Genomic DNA, 21050 nt, shown 5'->3' with positions numbered 1-21050 from the left:
CAATAACAAAATTATTTCAATCATGTCGAGGATGCAGGATGAAAGTACTTCCATAAAAATTAAGTTAAGATGTTTCATCTAAATATTTTGTACTAGGTGGTTTATTTAATAGAATTTAAATATAATTTTACAGTACAGTGGAATAATATGAAGTTTAAAAAGATTAATTTCAGTAAAGTAATATAAATATATAGTTGCCGAATGGCTTCGACGGCACATGGCACATACTAACCTTATGGTGGCCCTGAAAAGGGCCGTTTTTGTTGTCAAATGGCTTTGACGGTTTGTATTTTATAACCTCACGGTGGTCCTGAAAAGGGCCGTTTTTTGCATTAGCTCTGAGAAGAGCTGTTGGGTCTGGAAGCTGGTCTCCAGTGAAGTCGGGGAATTGTGGTGGTTCATCCACTGAAGTCCGACCAGGCTTTCCCTCAGTGGCAGTTGGGTCCCCACTACACAGTGCCAGTGGTGGCCCCCAGATCCCTGCAGTGTCATCGAGTCGGTGTCGCTTGTCCTTCGCTGGCACAACTGAAGCGGTTCTCCCTGAGCGATTCCACGCTAGTCCGGCTTCTACTGCTGAGCCTACTGGCCAGAGTGATGAAGCCCAGCGAGCTGGAGCGGGAATGGGAAAGCATCTGCATCCAGCAACTCCCTCGGTGAGCCGGATAGGCTGCTGCTCCGGCGAGGATATTGGCATCTGCCGGGAGGTCCCACGTTGAGCAGGGCAGGAACTTCTTTTTCTTCTTGGTCTTCTCCAAGTAGTGGTCAACAATGGACTGTGTTCACTCTCATGATGAACCCTCTTTTATTGGTGCCTGAGAGTGGTGGGGCTGCAGTGCCGCTATGGTGGGAGTGATGCCTGTAGCAGCGTGTCCGTATACTGTGCGCTAGTTCATATTGTTGCTATTGTGTCCGCCCGCCGATATTAAATTAGGCATATATGTGGTAACAATATATAAATACAGTGTTTCTAAAATGGTGTGGGCTGGCTATACTTTTTCAGAATCTGTTTTAAAACTAAACAAAAAATATCTTTAGGAAAAATGGCAATTTCTCCTTTGTTCTCCATCATCCGCCATTTTGTTATTTTTATATGAAAATTTATATCTCAAGTCCATATAGAGGAATGGTATTAATATTTGGTAAATATCTTTGTAATAAAGTTTTTAAATTAGCAAAAAATTAGGACATAAATACCTTTGCAAATTACAAAATGGTAGACATGTTTATTTTTCAATCTGTTATATCACCATATATATAAAAGGTATGTTAAGCCTTTTATTTTTAACAAAATGACATTTTATTTTTTAAAATCTGTTACCAAATACCCGAGTTATGGCAGACAATTGGTGTTGTTGGCAGAGTTGTAATTTTGTCTGTTTTCATGTCCTCCACTTTACATTCAGTTCGATTAAATATTAATTGTTATTTATTTTTAATTATAGTATCGCAAATTAGTATCAAATTAAGTAACAATTTTCTCACAATAATAGACCTAATGATTAAAAAAAAAAAATAAAACAACTACTTGTGAAAATCTTCCATTAATTGTTGTAAAACATTAGGTATACCTTTTTTTTTAAATAAACAGTTAACAATTAATTGTTAAAGATTATAAGAGTGGTTTAAAGTGTCTACCATTACAAATTACACAAGTCTCTGGTTTTTTCTGACAGATTATCTTAACCATTCAAAAATTCCAGGAGTATTCCTAATTTCTTGAAATCCATTTTTGGATCCTTTGTTGAAGATACTCAATGTTGAGTATTGGAGTTGAATAAAAAATATGTTTCAAATGGCCCCCCCCCAGGCTGCAGTCAAGAGGGTTTAAGCCAGGTGACTGAGCAGGCCAGAGTACTGGCCCTCCGCAGCCTATCCATTTTTTCATGGAAAGTTTCATGCAGCAAATCTGATACAAACTGACTGAAATGTGCTGGAGCTTCATCGTGGTGAAACCACATACTTTCTCTTAATTGAAGAGGAACATTTTCCAAAAAAAAGTGGAACATTTTCAGTCAAACAAGATAATTTTCTCCATTTAAATGATTTGGTAGAATGACAGGATCCAAAAGATATTATTAAAAACACCTGCCCATATGTTCAAGGAAAATCTTTGTTGATGGCTACTTTGGAACGTACCATGAGTATTCTCGTTGCTCCAGATATTCTGGTTGTGATAGTTTTGTGAACACCATTCCTGTTGAAAGAAGCTTCATTTTTACATTGTTAACATGATCAACAGTAATAGTCGCTGTGTAAAATTATTTAAAAGTGAAAATTAATATCAACTGTTTTATTATTATGTAATAATAAATTTTATTGTGAGAAAGTTATTACTTAATTTGATACTAATTCATAATATTAGAATTAACTATAAATAAAAACAATATTTAATGGAATTGAGCGTAAAGTGAAGGACATGAAAACAGGCACAAAATTACAATATCAATTTTCTGCCACAACTCTGCTATTTATAAACCGATTTAAAAAAATTAAATGTTATTTTGTTCAAAATAAAAGGCTTAATATTTTAGCAATACCATACATTTTGATAAAACTTATATTTACAGATATAATGGACTGAAAAATAAACACAGCTGCCATTTTGTAATTTGCAGAGGTATTTAAGTCCTGATTTTTTGCTAATTTAAAAACTTTTTATAAAGATGCTTATCAAATATTAATGTGATTCCGTAACTTGAGATATAAATTTTTATATAAAAATAACAAAATGGCAGACACGGGCAAACGAAGCAGAAATTGCCATTTTTCCTACGGATATTTTTTGTTTAGTTTTACAAGTAGAATCCAAAAAAGTATAGCCAGCCAACCATTTTAGAAACACGTGTGCGTGTGTATATATATATATATATAATGTTAAAAAGTTTATTAATTTTTAAATAATATTTTTATGAGTGAAATATAGAACTACATATTTTGGTCAATGTACTGTAATTAAGTTTTAACACAATTTATTTTGATAACCTAATTATTTTACAAGTATAATCAAAATTTTAACAATATACACAAATTAGTGATCGAACTCTGGTTTCCTTAATAACAATGGTACCACAAAAAACTACTCTTTTTTACACATTTGATTTAAAGAAATGACTATGGTTGCTTTATCTCAAGTTAGGGAAAACTGGGCTTAGTAACAGAAGTGAAAATCTACACTACTGTTATACACAGAAACTTTATTCATTAGGCACAAAAATTTTTAATATTTTGCTTCTTAATTTATGTAATCTAATTTTTATTGCCAAATCATATTTTATAAAAAAATATAAAATATAAATTAAATAGGTCCAAAGCTAGACTATGATTAAAAAATTCATCAATGTTTCTGTTGACTGTTATTCCTGCCTGTTAAGAGGCCTTTACATTTTTAGTAAATTAGTAACTTATAAATCAGGAATTGATTTTAATTAATGTTATTTAATGAAAATTTAATATTTTTTATTTATACTGTATTTTTTTTTTGCGATAATAAAATTTTGTAATAAATCCTTCCTACCACTGTACTTTCCTTTGCTTATTTAAGAGAGTAATTTTCATTCAGTTTGAAATTTTTATTTTCAATACTGCTTGTATGAATAACTGTAGTAAATAATGTTAACACGAGGATGAATCAAATTTAAACAGTAATTTTGCTATTCTATGCAGCAAGCATTATTATGAATATACAAACATAATATTCATGAATAATATTTTATGCAGCAAGCAGTTTCGAGCAGGATGGTGGAGTGAGGGGTTAATGTTCAGTGTGTTAGAGAGGGGGAACCAACTTGGTTAGCTTCTCCGCTCTGTTCTGTTGTCAGTACAGCCATGAGTGAGCAAGCGGTACCATCATCTGTTACACAATGTATAATCAAAGTTTTTAACTAATGAAGGCATTAAACTTGTCCCAGAACCGAGTGTGTATGTGAGCCAGTCAATTTAAAGACAGGTACGAAAGTGTAGAAAACAAAAGTCATGATCGACACCCAAGGTCAAGTCTCATCGCTGACAAAATCCGTGCCATTTGAGAGCTTATTGAAGGTGACTGCCGATTCAGCAATGGAGTGCTCAATCCATTATCAATGATCATCTTGGCTTTAGAAAAATTAGAGCTTGATGGGTTCTGAGTTGTTGATCAAAATCAAAATCAGGTCAGGTTAGATATCTGTAAGAGACTTCTGAACTGAGTTTGGCAAGAAGGTGATGATTTTTTGAGGCACATCACATGTGATCAGATATGGGGCAATCATTACACTCTGGAGTAAAAAATGGCAAGTAAGGCGTGGCAAAGGAAGGATGAGGGCTGCCCAGTGAAGACCAAACCCAATCAGTCAGCTGGAAAAGTTCTTGCAACAATTTTTTTTTCACTCAAGGGGAGTTTTAATCACTGATTTTCTCCATAATCAACAAACGGTGAATGTGGCTTACTAGTGCCAACCACTACAATCAACAAAAGCTGCCTACCAAAACAAAAGATGGGGTATGCCCATCAGAGACGTCATCCTTCTCCATGACAATGCCAGGCTGCACACTGCAATTTTGACAAGGGATAAATTGGAAAAAAATGCACTGGGAAACCCTCAACCACTCTCCCTACTGTCCAGATTTGTTTCCTGTGACTATCTTTTTTGTGCAATTGAAAGAATTGCTTGGAGGGGAATGATTCAAAAACAATGAAGAAATCGAGGAGTGCATGTGCAATTGGTTGACGACTCTTCCTCAAACTTTTTATGAACAAGGAATAAAAATTGGTAATAAAAACAGAGAAATGATGACAGTATGAATTTTGTATATTATTAATAAATAAATTTATAAAAAAAAAAAATTACTATTTATATCTGATTCACTCTCATAGAAAGAAATGTAAAGTAATGGAAGCAAATAAATGAAATGGTTTTTTTAGTACTTAGTTCTTTTAACTAACGTAAACCTTACTTTTAATCCTAAATATTTCATAAATAATCCAAAAATAGAAATAAACGTACCAGTTTATCAGCATTCTTAAACATATCCATTCGCTGTTTTAACATTGTTTCACAATCTGACTGAAGAAATCTAGTTTTATCACTATCTGAAAGTACTGCCGTCAAGCATTGAATATCTAGAAAGTAAAAATTATAATTAACATACATTACACTCATAATTTCAATATATAAACTATAAATATCTTATTAAAATTAATCCTATCAGTGGAATAAATCCTATCTGTCATCAATTTCAATCATCCTTTTGTCATCTTTTTCTACTTTAGAAATTGTCTGAAGAACAGTAGTAGTGCATTGTGACAAACAAAAACAGTTAAATGGCAAGTGATACTGAATATATAAACACAGAGATTTCTTGGAAATGACGTTACATTTTCAGGATAAGTTAGTTTTATTGTATAAATTTATCATTATCATTATTCATACTATTTCTGTAAATTACAAAGGCGAAAGAAAAGTAACAAATACCTACAAAGTAGTGGCAGGCAGTATGCATCACTACTGCTTCCTAGGCTTCGTTGTAAAATAGGAAATAGGCACTGATGAAGCTCAAACAAGCTTTAAGACTTGCAGAGTGATAGGTAGGATAGGTCATTCAAACACAAATATGATACCAACAGAACTTAAGAAGGAAAGTTTTAACATCATTGGAATTATTTTTTAAAGACTTTTAAGAAATACAACATTCTCCTCATTAATAAAATTACAGACTTATCTATTATAACATACAGAATTTACATAACAAAGATTTAACAAAAAATTACAATTTTTCTGTAACTATATTTACACTAACCTATGCAGAAAAATTACCTTTAATTCTGATTGAACCAAATGTTTTATTAGCTTGTTTCTTAGACATATAAATGAAAGTGAATATTATATATATAAAATTTAACATAAATAATGATCAATGAAAATAAAAAAAATTATACTCAAACTAAATTTTAAAGTTCAGTAATTAACAATTAAAATAGAGTGAGCATGAATTATTTTAATTTTTATTTAACTTTGAGCTCTTTACACTTCAAACTAGACCTGTTCACTTATAAACCTGTTATGTACTAACAAGACCGGTATAATCGACCTAAGTAACAGATTCATGCCAATTATGAAAAAAGTGTAGAGAATATAATAATGGGAAGAATCCAGAAAGGAGCTAAAAGAAACTCTTTTAGTAAAGCTAACATTTCATGTCCATTTAACAATTGTCCTTTGTAATACTGCCCGCTGATACACCTAAACAGATGTTGTTCAATGACCAAATGTTGTACCAGACCAGGGTAGGAACCTCATGGGAAAATGGGAGGGCGGACGATCATTCTCATGCTTTGAGTTGGGTCTGGTGTGGTCCTGCAGGTAAAGAGGGTAGGAGTATAAATACTCCGAAGAAGACCAGTTGACAGATAGTCTGCGAGGTGAGTCTGTGAGTGAGTTTAAGCAGGATGTTATGATGTGAGTTTGAGGTGAGAGTATCCAGCAAGGAGTTATGCGAGTCACTGAAGGAGCGAATTTCTAGAGTGTACAGTACATGAAAACAAGAAATGGTTCAGTGAGCTACTGTTAGACTATAAGTGAATGATATAATGTACTAAATTTGATTCATAAATTGTTAGGGTAGTTTTATTTGTGAACAGCAAAGATATTTGCAAAGTAAAAGAATTTTATACTACTTGTCTTTAACTATTGTTGTTAATAAAAGATTATTAGTAAAGTGTTAAGATTACCGGTCATGCTAAATGTCTTTAACCATGGGGACTGAATTCTGAATTTCAATATATAACTACCTATAAATAAATCTTGATGATTACTTTAAATTCTGTTACGTATGTAACACTGTTTATTATTTTTATTATTATTGTTGTTTATAATTCTTATTGTGATTGTGATTACAGATTTGTCCTATTTTATTTAAGTTCTTAAATTAATAAATTGTAATTATATAAACATTTCCAACTGTCAATCTCTTAATACCCTGATCGAGCTGCGAACACACGACAATATCTTTAATTTTCTATATAATTTGCATTATGGTTAATAAATAATGTTTCTAATGATCTAAAGGCTACATGGATTTTAATTATCTATGATGAGAGATTACGATCTGACAATTCATAATTCAAACTCAATTTATGAACCACAAATGAAGTCATGCAACCTTTACATGTGATAGTTGTGTTTGTAAGGGTTCTTTTACAATCTGTTTTTAATTAAAAATCTTTTTATGGTAAAGTTTATAAACACAAGAATTTGTTAAAATTGAAGTATCATTTAATTATATACAGTGCTTTATCACTAAAACAATTCTTACAATTCAGGCAGTACTTAAGTTCTTAACTTAAAAAAAATATTGCTATGTATCAATAACAGTGATAAATATAATTTTTGTTTCCTAACATGTGATACATGATTTTAATCTGTTTTTGATGCTGAAAACGAATATGAACTCAAAATCTTTCTATCACCCATCATTTTTGAAAAATGTTTAAATTTTAATTAAAGGATTTTTTTTCATTTTTCAATATATAGTTAGCATTTTAAGCTCCTATATTATATTTTGTTAGCTCATTTTTTATTGTTTAACTTTGTTAACATAATTTGTAAGCGCTATAAATAAACAATACTAGACAAAGAATTAAACCATATCATAGTCACATATTATGACATATGTACTTATGGTTTGGTGTGAACCAAAGCATCATGTAACCAATTGTTACTTTTGTTTAACAAGTGTCTGGAATTTCTAAAAAAATGTAAACATACTGTAAAATATTCTTCATTACAATCTGCAATCAAGCCTGTACCTCACAGTGAAATTATTCCAGATCCTGAGCCACCTTTGAATGTATGTTTTGAAAGTAGCGATGAAGAATCAGGCAGTACTGAAGAAGACAACAATGATTTTTATTTTGAATTATCTTCCAATAAACCACATCTTATATCACAATATGAATTAAATGACTGGCTAGGAATTTGAATTTATTAAAAAATCAAGCTGAACTGTTAGGATCAAGACTGCAAGGTTGGAATTTACTTTTAAAAAAATAAAAAAATTTTGGGCTTTTGAAGTCGACAAAAAGAACTTTTTCAGTACTTTATTGATGAAAATAATCTGGTTTATTGCAGAAATATAGATGAGCTTATGTTGCACTTAGGACAAGTTCATAAACCTCAGGACTGGTGCCTTTTCATAGATCTGTCAAAGTACAGTTTAAAAGTTTTCTACTACACAATGATAACAAATATCCTTCGATACCAATCACTTATGGTATTAATTTGAAAGAGACATACGATGTGATGAAAGATGCTCTTGAAAAAATAAATTATAAAAACATAGCTGGAACATATGTGGTGATTTGAAAGTTATAAATATTTTATTAGGCATGCAGTTAGGCTATACTAAGTACATGTATTTTCTTTGCGAATGTGGCAGCCGAGCTAGGGATAAACATTATGTTAGATAGATTTGTTTGCGACCTCGGTGTTGGATTAAAAGTTACTGTGGGGTAGGTTTTACAGTTTTAGAAAGAGTGGAAGTAACGAGACAACTTAACTTCAAATGAAAAAAACTCCTAAATGGAATTATTCATGAGCCCTTAGTTGAACTCAAAAAAAATTTTTCTCCCCTCTCCATATCAAGCTAGGACTAATGAAAAATTTTGTAAAAGCAATAAAGAAGGATAGTCCTGTATTTTGTACATCAGGCAGAAATTTCCGAATGTAAGTGAAGGAAAAATTAAAGAAGGAATATATTTTGGTCCTCAAATAAGAGAGTTGGTCAAAGATGATCTATTTAACTCAATTTTAAATTATGTAGAAAATGCAGCTTGGGCTTCATTTAAAGATGTTTGCAAAAATTTTCTTGGTAAACCAAAATCCGTCAATTACCACAATATTATTAAGCAACTTAATACTTCATACAGAGCTATGTCATATGTCTGAAAATACATTTCCTCCATTCACATCTGCATTTTTCCTGGACAACCTCAGAGATGTAAGTAACAAACATAGTGAACGTTTCCACCAAGACATTTCAATGGAAAGCTGCTATAAAGGGAAATGGAATACTAACATGCTAGCTGATTACTGTTGGACTTTAATTCGGGATGTGCCTGAGACTATTTATGAAAGAAAAGCATCAGCAAAATCATTCTAACACAGGTATGACCATGCAAAATTATAAATTTTATAGATTTTTAACTATATTTTTCCTTAATTTTTTTAAGTATAATTTATTTAAAACTAAGGGTGTTAGAAAAATTGTATTTACAAATATGTAATGTATGCAAAGAAATGGTTGGTATCACACATAGAAAGAAACATTAAAAATAATTTTTTTCTATCTATCAGTGTAATCAGTTTTTAGATCTGTGTCTAGTCAGTATTCTGTTAGTAATCAGTGTATATGTTCTGACAGAAAGAAAGATCAGCACTTATAACTTATACACATTTCTAATCTACTAAGGATTTTATTACACCTGATGGCAGTAATGGAATCTTTGTACAAATGTGAGCTTATGTGAGTAAATACTCACATTAGCTAGAGCTTACTATGAATAAAAGCCATTTTTTCATGTTTCAGATTTTTTAGTAAACATTAAACGAGTACATTAAACACAACACAGGGGCAAAGATAATCGTTTAATAATTAGATTTAAACCATCTGAAACAAAAACTGTGTGCAAATCAACATATTTGAATTCAATTTCTTCACCACTTTTATAAAACCAGCTGTAAAAAATTATAAGTAATTAGAACCAAATGCCATCTAAAGCTAAATCAGTACCTTATATAAAAAGATATTTAAATTACTTTTGAACTAAAACCAGCCTCAATATAATAATTGTGACTTTCCTGTTTGTTACAGTATACAAGAGTAAGGTAAGAATTTTTTATTTCTTTATACTTAGAAGTGAATGACCTAATCTCATCTTTAATGGCTGTGGTACCTTGTACAAGCTTTCTTGCCTTCAATTTTTTTTTAACTCTGATAACATCAATTCACTTTTAATTACTTTCCTATAAATTTACACATTAACTGTTATAAGAACATATGCCTCTTATTAATAAATAGATGAAAAAATAATATGAATACATAAATAAGTAAATTACACTGTCACCAAACAACAATTAATTACTTACGTCTTCCAGCACCCTGTGGTATATCATTGCAAAATTTTATAATATCAACAGAACAAGCACGCAGCAATAATGGATCAACATGAATATCAGCTTTTGCTTCTTCAATAAGTCCAGCTACTTCTACTTGACATTCTCTTCTTCTTATTTTGTTATTCAGAAGAGCAACTTTTAAACATTCTAAAACAGCTCCAGATCCTAAACTTTCATCGGTGTTACTACAAGTTTCTTTTATATCATACTCACAAACAGTTCTAAGAACTGGTATTAATTGATAATTCAAAGCAGCTTCCCTTAATACAATAGACATCTGCTGTTCACATTCCAAACTTAGTTTTCTTTTAATGAATTTTAACTGTAAAAAATAAAAATACACAACTTAACTGCTGTTTATCTACATACACGTGTTATAGAAAAAGTCTAAAATTACAAAATGCAAGGACAGTTAACAATTATTTTATATATGTTAACTTTTAATGGAGATTATCACTACAAGTGTGCATGCATTTTATAATCAACAAAAATGGTAGATTTGACATATATAGTACCACAATCATTGGTTAAACAAAGATAAATATAACTAGAGTGCTGCCTAACACCAAAAGATATGGGTACAGGCCTAGGCTTGCCTTTTTCAGAAGCATACATTTCAAACTGGTAATATCAGATATTATTATAAATAACCAAATGTAAAATTAATATATAAACACCAATATTTTTGCTAATAAACTTGCTCATAATTGGAAGGAATGCAACTGTTTGAGAGGATAATTAAACAAATTACAAAGTTTAAGTAATAAATTTTCATTAATAACACACTTTTGTTACAAAGGCTGAATAATTAGCTGATCATCTCACATAGCTACAATTAAACAGAGTACTACAAAGACATAAGGTAGCTTTAATAAAAAATCTGAAAAAATTCAATGCTTTTCTGAGGATGTGACTATGCCTTCTAAGAAAAGTTCAAAAGTTTTATCAGTTTTTCAGTAAACCCTGAAATTTATTAAACAATTTAGTGAAAGAGGTTTCCTAAATAATAAAATTATGATTTTGTATTTTTTTTTTTAGTATTTTTAAATATTTCTTGAAATAACCTCATCAAAAACATTTTACTGAATAATTAAATAAGTTTAACTGAAAATAAGCAAGTACAATAATTAAATCTAGAATTAATAATTACACTTAAATATATTGACAAAAGAACAACAATGAATCTATGTTAAACTTTATTTTTCTATAAGACAAAATTGTACTTATAAAATAAAATAATCTTTCTGTGTGAAAGTGTTAGTAATGATGTTTATGTTGATAAAATTTTTGTAGGAAAGCATTTAGAACAACATAACAAAACATTCTCTCTTCCACAAGAGTTTAAATTCATATAAGGTAGGCCAACAATTATTTATTTATATAATGCAGATAGTTTCACTAATGTGAAAAACAAATGGATAAAAAGAAGTGCATCATCATATCAATACTAGTGATGACCCAAATCTGAGATATTGTAGGTAATTGTATTTAGGTGAGGTACAGTGGTTATAAAATTAACATTTAAGGTATGGCTGAAATGTAATGCACAGTCACTGATAATTAACAAATGAAAAAAGCTAACAACACAGTTGTTTTACTTTCCTGGCATTGGTTACTTATTCTTATATAGTGGAAAAATAATACACAAAACAAATTATTAAAATTGAAGAAATCAATATTTTTTAAGAATCATTTTCTGCTCCCTCAGCTCCCAAGAAAATTCTTTTATTTGTCTACATTTAATAAATTAAATGGAAGAAATTAAAAAAAAAAAATAAGCTACTGAAACATGTACAACCGATAAAAAGTTACCGGAGATTTCCTTTTTGAAGGTAGGTGTGAATTAATGAAAAAGTTTAAAAATGATGAAATTTTATTGTAATATTATTGATAAAAGTTTAAAAACATTGATATGTTTGAAAACTTTGATTGACTCCCCTATCACCAATATTGTTCCCAAAAATATTTTTTTTTTTTGGGGTTGTTTGCATTACTATTATGCCTTGGAAGACATAATAAAAATTAAGTTAAAAAATAAGCAAAAAAAAATATATAGCTTTTTTGATTTTGGTGGATGGGAAGAATTTGGGAACATTTAAAAAAAAAATTATAAGATAACCATGTATGTATATAGCTTAATGTAAGGTGGGGTTATGGATGCAGAATTTTGAGAAAATTAACTCCAAAGAAACTGTACTTCACCTCTTGGAGATATTGACCCCAAATGTTTACCAACAAATTGCCCCATATACATGAATCTCAGTGCCAAATTTCATCAAAATCAGTTAATACAGTCAAAACGTTATTAAGCTTTAAACACACACTTTTTTTTTGGAGTCCCTGGGCATGAAACTTTGACAAACACAAAAAACCCACATTCCATTTTTTGACTGATAACAATTCCTTCTTGTAGGATAGCTCTAGAGGTCAGGAAAGGAAACGATAGTCAAATGAAAGAAATATGGCGTAAAAGTGGCATTTCATTGCTACAGAGTGAATCATGAAGAATTTAAAAAACTTTCAGAAGATGTTTTATTAGTGAAAATAAAGAAGAAAGTTATTATAATCATAGGTTTGGAAATGCTTTGTTAGTGAGTGTCAGCTGATGAAAGATTTTGTTCTGATTTCTGTGCCTTTGGTAAAATTAAGTCAGTCTCTAATTTTTGGGATCCAAATTAAGGCATAAACTTGGTGGAATTATATTAAAACTGAATTGAAAAAAAAAAAGGTTCCTAAAAGTATTTTTAGTAGTTTTTGAGAAATCTGGGGTAGAAAACAAAAGATTGGAGTTGAAAAACATTCTGTTTAAGACAGTATAAAAATAATTTTGGTGTAAAATAATTTTGTTAGCTGGTAAAAACAAAAGATTTAAAAAAAAACCTAAGAGAAAATTAATTTGGATAAAATGGTATGAATAGTCTACAGAAAATAAACACAAATGTAAGAATTACATTAATATGAAGTTTAAAAAAACAAAACAAATCAAAATATGGCGATTTTAACTGGGTACAAAACAAAATTTTCAATATTACAATAAAACAAAGGGATTAAATATTTTAGAAAAACTACAAATTCAAACAATAAGACTAACTTACAAACAATTAAATAAACTGCTGAGAATATCTGCTGCCAGAGTGGTAACTGTTGAAAGTAATATGCTGCCTTGGTTCAATATCTCGGTTAGGTTTAATTATTCTAAATATTTTATTATTTGTTGGTTCATTCAAATAAATAAAAGTCTTTATTTCGTTTATAATATAAATTATTTTTATTATATTCTTTGAACAGCAACAGTAATAATTGAAGAACATAAGAAATAAGTTGTAATAAAAAAGGGAGTCCGACAAGGATGTTCCCTATCCCTGTTACCTTTTAATCTTGACATAGAATTAGCAATTTATGATGTTAAAGAACAATTTAGATCCGGAGTAACAGTACAAGGTGAAAAAATAAAGATGCAACGATTTGCTGATGATATAGTAATTCTAGTTGAGAATAAAAAAAAGATTTAGAAGAAATAATGAATGGCATGGTGAAGTCCTACACAAGAACTACCACATAAAAATAAACAAGAACAAAACGAAAGTAATGAAATGTAGTAGGAATAACGAAGATGGACCACTGAATTAAAAAAAAAAAAACAGGAAGAGAAAAGATTATGGAGGTAGAGAAATTTTGTTACTTGGAAAGTAGAATTACTAAAGATGGACGAAGTAGGAGCGATATAAAATGCCGAATAGCACAGGTGAAATGAGCCTTCAGTCAGAAATATAATTTGTTTACATCAAAAATTAATTTAAATATCAGGAAAAGATTTTTGAAAGAATATGTTTGGGGTGTAGCTTTATATGGAAGTGAAACTTGGACAATCAGAGTAACTGAGAAGAAAAGATTAGAAGTGTTTGAATTGTGGTGCTAGAGGAGAATGTTAAAAATAAGATGGATGGATAAAGTAACAAATGAAAAGGTGTTGCGGCAAATAGAAGAAAGAAGCATTTGGAAAAATATAGTTAAAAGAAGAGACAGACTTATAGGTCACATATTAAGGCATCCTGGAATAGTCGCTTTAATATTGGCAGGGCAGGTAGAAGGAAAAAATTGCGCAGGCAGCCAACATTTGGAATATGTAAAACAAATTATTAGGGATGTAGGATGTAGGTGGTATACTGAAATGAAACAACCAGTACTAAGATAGGGAATCTTGGAGAGCTGCATCAAACCAGTCAAATGACTGAAGACAAAAAAAAAATCTTTGAACTTGTAATTCAGATATATATAACATTATTGTATTAATTAATTATACATTCGTAATCAACACATGTTGAGTCTTTGAAGGATGGAATAAGACCGACTAATAATAAAGCATTAGACAAATTCATTTAATAAGAGTAAGAAAAAAGTGAAAATTTATAGAATAAAAGAAAGAGTGAAAATTCATAAAGTACAAAAAAAGTGAAAAAAATTTATTTTTACAAATAAAAAAGTAGGAAATGAAACCTGAGTTTTAACAGTTCAGCACTGGGCTGAATAAATGTTTTTGATGGCTTTCCGTACTTCAACAGGGTTGTTTGTTTTAGTTGTATCGCATTCTGCTTTAACATCCCTCGCAGATGTTAAAACAGGATAGAAAAAAGCAGATTAACTGTGCAAATTTTAATAAGTTTTTGAACAGTTTAAACCAGGCAGACTAAGTGACACCGATTTTCATGGTAGCAGAAGACGAGTGGAAGTTTTGATTGTTGCTTTTCAAAATCACACTAATGATCTTATTAACAAGGATAGATTCATAAAAATTCTGGAAATTGCTGAGATTTGTAGTCTGACTATTGAAACTGTTCATTCCATTATACATTCCAAAACACAAGCACCAGCCTGTCCCCATACCATTCATGATATGGAAAGCTAATCAAAATTTAGGAGGTGTTGCCAAATAAATCTATCTTATAGTTTTGATCTTGCACCATCAAATTTTTTTGTTTGGTCCTCTCAGTATTTCAAGTTGCATTGAGTTTGGTAACAATGAGCGTCAAGAATGGCTGGCGTTAATTAATGACATTAACGTAAACAATTCATTATTATAGGAATAAACAAGCTCACAGAATGACAGGACAAATATCTAAGATTTTGCTGAAAAGTAAAGTATTTTCACTGTCTCTGAAAAAGTAATACTTTTTTTACAGCAATTTGTCTTTTTAATTATTGGACATTCCTTGTACAAATGTACATTACTTACCATAAAAGTAGGATTTAACTGGTATACGCTAATTATACATTTTTATTTCTGCTAAGTTGCATACAGTCATGGCAAAGTTGAGCACTACATGTAAATTGGCTTTATTAGACCAGTTTGCTAATTTACTTGATCTGATATTTACTTTGTAAATATCAAATCTTCTGATGGGCCTCTACCATTAACAGATATTGAAAAATAACTGGAAATTTCTAATTCTACGTGCTATATTTTTTAAATTAAATTCGTTTTTTTCCCATGTGATGGCAAGCACTGTCTATAATGTTTATTAATATTCTCAGCCATGTTAGATGAGTAGCTAACATCTATCAGTTGAGTAATTACAATGTTATGAGTGACAATTTATTTTGTTTGAAAATGGTGGAATAAGGGAATAAAAAATAAAAAATGGAATAAGGGGCAGTGAAGTAATGAAAATGTTAGAGAAGACTTTTGACAAATATGTTATGTCAACACCAAGGGTTTATGAATGGTACAATGGTTTCAAAAAATCATGAAGATGACAAAAGTTGACTAACACTTAACAACCAATGAAAATATTGATAAAATTAAGGATGTTGTGATCAATAATCATTAAATTGCTATTACAAAAACTTGTGAAGGGGTGGGAATCTCTACTGATTAATAGAAAGTAAAAAGAACAGTTTGCAACGATAGATGAAATAAAGAAAAAAATTTCAGGTTAAACTTAAGGTTATCAAAAAATGGTGGTTCCCAAAATTTTTTTGAGGATTGGAAAAAATGTGTCCCATCTCTGGAGGACACACTTTTTAGGAGATATGATTTGAAGGGACAATAACAATACAGAAGTACAAGTAATCTTTTATATAAAAATCAAAATTTTCATTATTTTTTGATCAACCTAATATGTATTATTATACTGTACTAAATGTATTTAATAGCATCCTAATGCTTTCAGAATTGGATTATCAGGAGAATACCACCAACAATGAAGTGCTGTTAAAAGAGGCACGCTTCACTTCAGATGAGAAGATTTTGAAGCTTGTTCTTATGTATTACGACTGGTAACACTGAAAAAAAGAGTCAAAAGTTAAGAATATTTACATTTACAACAATACAGAAATGTAAATAATAGATACCTGCAGGCACTTAATGACTTTTCCTTCCAGTTCCATATTTGGAGACTCTTTATTGATGACATCAAAACAATATTTTCTAATTTCAATTTTGCATCCATTCTGAAGAGCTGGATTCAAACGATAATCAGTGCTCTGCTCAATCATTCTATGTATAACAACCTTCTTGCACCGTTGATCAAATTGAGGTTCATCCTTATATTTCTAAAAATAAAAATAATAAACTTTTACAGTATATAAAAGAAATGACAAACAGGAAATAACTGTATCAGGAATATCTTAAACATGAAAATACTTTTAAAAAATTGGTGGAATGAATAGTTTTACATATGACTTACGTGCAGCATTTTTTATATTTACATAAAATATAAATAGTTATATATTATATAGTTATATCCTTTGACAAATATGTTATGTTTTACATGAATTCAGTAAATACTGTAGAGTAAAAAACAGTGTACTTGTGAAAAATACATTTTAATGTGATATTGACAGTACATTAACAATTTCCAATTTTGTAATTGATTAAAATCTTAAGTCTGAATGATAATCAAATTTCAAATATTTTTACCAAACTGTTTAACTATTAGAATAAAATTTAAATGAAATTTCTCGCTACGAATTAATTTATTATATAATGTTTAGTTAAAGTTGTTTAAAATGACTTAATTGTTGCTATAAAAATGATGATACAGTATTATATCAAATTATACGTTTTGGCCATTCAGCATGAATCATGCTTAGGTACACTACATATAACTGTTTTAAGTAATAAAATATCATACTTTGCTTTTCAAATGTATAATGTATAAAACAAGATCATCTATTAACACACTAAGCTAGAGGTAGGCCTCTCTTTTCTTAAAAATAAAAGGTTTTGCCACATGGGTCAGGAAATTACAGTGTGGGTATTGAACATATTATGAAAGGAACTGATGCAGGAGGTACATCTGAGAACTGATTATTCTTGAAGAATAAAAAGAATTCAAAAAGTAAGCACATCTGTGTATTTATTGCTTAAAATGAATTTATTAATTTGATTAAAGTTATGTATATGAAGTGAGACCTCTGTCACTAAATTACTTTCCATACGAAGCACCTATACAAGATAGTTTTACAATCCCCATCCCCTTGAAATAGGGGTAAGATATGTTTCTTATGTAATACAATAATCTGAATAGTGGATATTCTGATTAATGATAAAACATTTTGGCCAAAGCAATTATATGTAATAATTTTATGTATTTCAAACTACAATACAAATGAAAAAAGCACTTATGCAATTTTGCAAATTAAAGCATATGCAACACTGATTTTTGGGAATGTTATTTATGAAAATTACAGAAATATTTCCTCATTACTTTATATAATCATGCGCGCGCGCGCGCGCACACACACACACACACACACACACACACACACACACACACACACACACACACACACACACACACACACACACACAGAGAGAGAGAGAGAGAGAGAGAGAGAGAAAGAGTGGGTAAATACCTTCAAACATGGAAGAACTTGAGATAAATCAGTATGACTACAATATACCATTATCATCTGTTTACAACCATTCAATAAAGCATAATCGCTAGAACTATCAGCCAAGTCGTGTAACTCAATAGCAAATATATGTCTATGACATTCTGGACTTAACTCTTTTTTCTTCAGTCTTAAACATTCAAGAATCTGTAAAGTCAAAAGTTAAAAGAGATAAATTAATAAGTAAAACATTTTACATCAAAAATATTTTTATTATTACTACTTTTTTCTAACATTCTAAAAATTATGATAACTAGTAAACGTTAACCTTCAAGTGCTCATGCCTTGGAGAGTTACACAAGCGCTTGCATGGTGGCAATTTGGCCGCCCACCTATTCCTGCCTATATTTCAAGTTTTACACATTTTTTTCACCATGAATAATGGAAGTTTAAATAAATATCTATATTTACACATATTATAAATAAAAATCTTTAATACTTATAACTGAATGACATTTGTTTTCATGTGTAATAAATTAGTAATCCTAAATAAATCATTGTAATATATGAAAGATAAAAAATATCAAATAAATGAGATAAAAAATGTAAATAAAGTAAAACAATAAAAAATAAAGAAATGGCAATTAATACATTTACTAAAAAAAACAAAAAAAAACAAAAATTAAAAAAGTTTCTTGTACTGAACTTTTAACTTTTATTTTTTTTCTGTTTAGCCTCCGGAACTGCCATAAGGTAGTAGGAAGAAATCACTTAAGAGGAAGAAAAAGTAAAATCAGTAAAAAGTAAACAGTAAATATCAAGCCGTACATTTCCTTACATCCTTAGTATGGTTAGCCAAAAACAGGTTACTCTTGCACGCATTTGAATACTAGATTGTGAATACTGGTGTTCTTTGGTGGTTGGGTTTCAATTAACCACGCATCTCAGGAATGTTCGAACTGAGACTGTACAAGACTACACTTCATTTACACTCATACATATCATCATCATTCATCCTCTGAAGTATTATCTGAAAGGTAATTACCGGAGGCTAAACAGGAAAAAGAAAGATTACTCATGCAAACCCACTAGGTTGGTCTAGTGGTAACGCATCTTCCCAAATCAGCTGATTTGGAAGTCGAGAGTTTCAGCGTTCAAGTCCTAGTAAAAGCAGTTGTTTTTACATGGATTTGAATACTAGATTGTGAATACCAGTGTTCTTTAGTGGTTGGGTTTCAATTAATCATACATCTCAGGAATGGTTGAACTGAGACTGTAGAGACTTCAGACTGAGACTGTAGAGACTGCTGAGACTTCATCTACATTCATACATATCATCCTCATTCATCCTCTGAAGTATTATCTGAAAGGTAATTACCAGAGGCTAAACTGGAAAAAGAAGGTTACTCATGAAAGTTTGTTGCATAAATTTATACTTGATTCTAACCCATCAAATCTTTCAAAAGATTTGTGCAGCATTTGGAGAAGACGCAGTAAAGGAATGAATTGCTCATACTCTTTTCCAAAACCTTGCTTCAGACTATAAGTGCCTTGAGGTTGCACTGTGGTCTGAAGATCACTTTCCTTAAATGATGAGGATTATTATTTAAGGACTGCGATAGAGACAGATTTGAAACTGATTCGGCAAAAAACATGATAGTACATATAATTTTAATGACAATAACCATAAGATCACCTCTTTTTTGAGTAGGAAAGAGATGGAAATTAAACAATTGGTTCCTTATAGTTTGACACCTGCAGCAGCTCACAATATGCATTTCTCACTAGGTCAAAAACTGTACTTTTATTCAGTCAAATTTTAATTTGCTATGAGAAATGGATCATGTACTTGTATCACAAGAGGTCTCATTGATTATGTCAAATGACTGCCTAAAACACAAAAGGCATAACTGACGTTAAGAAAAAGCATGTAAGCAAAAATTATTAAGATTAACATATTCAATAGAACTAATAATTTATTAATCAAACATATTTTATTAATTCCATAATGTATGGTGATGTAAAGTTTTAAGGTCTAGAAAACTTAATTTTTATTCTGACTAAAGGGTGAAAAGACTGATCCAAAATCTGTATATGAGCTGTAAACGTTAATGAAATTATGACAGATTGGCAATAGCTAGGCAGGAGAGTAAGAAAAGGAGGTGGTAAATAAACAAAATTATTTATTTTTTATAAACTGACAACGTGGATAATAATATGCTAGTGGAAGAATAAAAATTACTCTTTATTCTTATGCTTACATAAAAGAGGCTAATTGATAAACTGTATCAGATTTGCTGATAATATGTATATCCTAACTCATGATACTGAAGAACTTCAAAAGACAATACCATTACTAGAAGAGGTAGTGGACAAGCATAGGATGAAAGTAAATGTGAGAAAACAAAACTTACTAAGATGAATAGAGAAGACGCTGTAATCAACAAAAATAAAATAAGAATAAGTTAAATGCCACAATCATAGACAACTGGTAAAGAATCACAAGTTATTCCTGAAAGTGACAATTTTTGGAATTATAACAAGCATTCTGTGCTAGGCTTACTAGGGGTGATAAGGATGATGTTCCAGATGCATACTTGGTGAACCAATATATTTCTGTAAATCATCATGCTAATTACACTGAGATTCAGCAATATTCAGACGTTGAAGTGACACCAAAAACCACTTTGTTTACACTCAGTTTACCAAAAGACTGTTGTGATCATTACTCCCAAAGAAAGTGATTGTTACCACTTGTATTTTGTATTGTATTTTACTTGCTTCAAACCATAAGAAAGACTGAAACAGATAATCTAAAACAATATATTAATGTTCCCTTTATGTCTTAAAAGGAAGCATATGTTATATACACTGCCATAGCTCATATTAAAGATGTTGAATGATTGAAATGGAGAAGAAAGGAAAGGATAGAAGCTAGTAACATGAAAAGAAGAATAAAGAGTAAAACATATAGAGCAGGCATAGGATAAAAACAACTGGAAAATATTGACGTGTAAGATACCTGACAAAACATAATGATTATTATTGGTTATGTTTGTAAAT

General features: G+C 30.3%; 1 protein-coding gene across 1 annotated transcript in view; it reads right to left on the bottom strand.

Annotated features, from left to right (window-relative positions):
- The window catches only part of Glg1 (Golgi apparatus protein 1), an 84372-nt gene that overhangs the window by 16126 nt on the left and 47196 nt on the right, over positions 1-21050 (bottom strand). Inside the window, exons 12-15 of the mRNA XM_075356657.1 lie at positions 18009-18194; positions 16503-16703; positions 10122-10473; positions 4983-5098 (exon numbers count right to left, since the gene is read on the bottom strand). Coding sequence (XP_075212772.1) covers positions 4983-5098; positions 10122-10473; positions 16503-16703; positions 18009-18194 — 855 coding nt within the window. The remainder of the gene's footprint in view (positions 1-4982; positions 5099-10121; positions 10474-16502; positions 16704-18008; positions 18195-21050) is intronic.

The sequence above is a fragment of the Lycorma delicatula genome, chromosome 2 (genome assembly GCF_047948215.1).
Source record: "Lycorma delicatula isolate Av1 chromosome 2, ASM4794821v1, whole genome shotgun sequence".
Lineage (NCBI taxonomy): Eukaryota > Metazoa > Arthropoda > Insecta > Hemiptera > Fulgoridae > Lycorma > Lycorma delicatula.
This window is presented reverse-complemented; position numbering and strand designations above follow the sequence as displayed.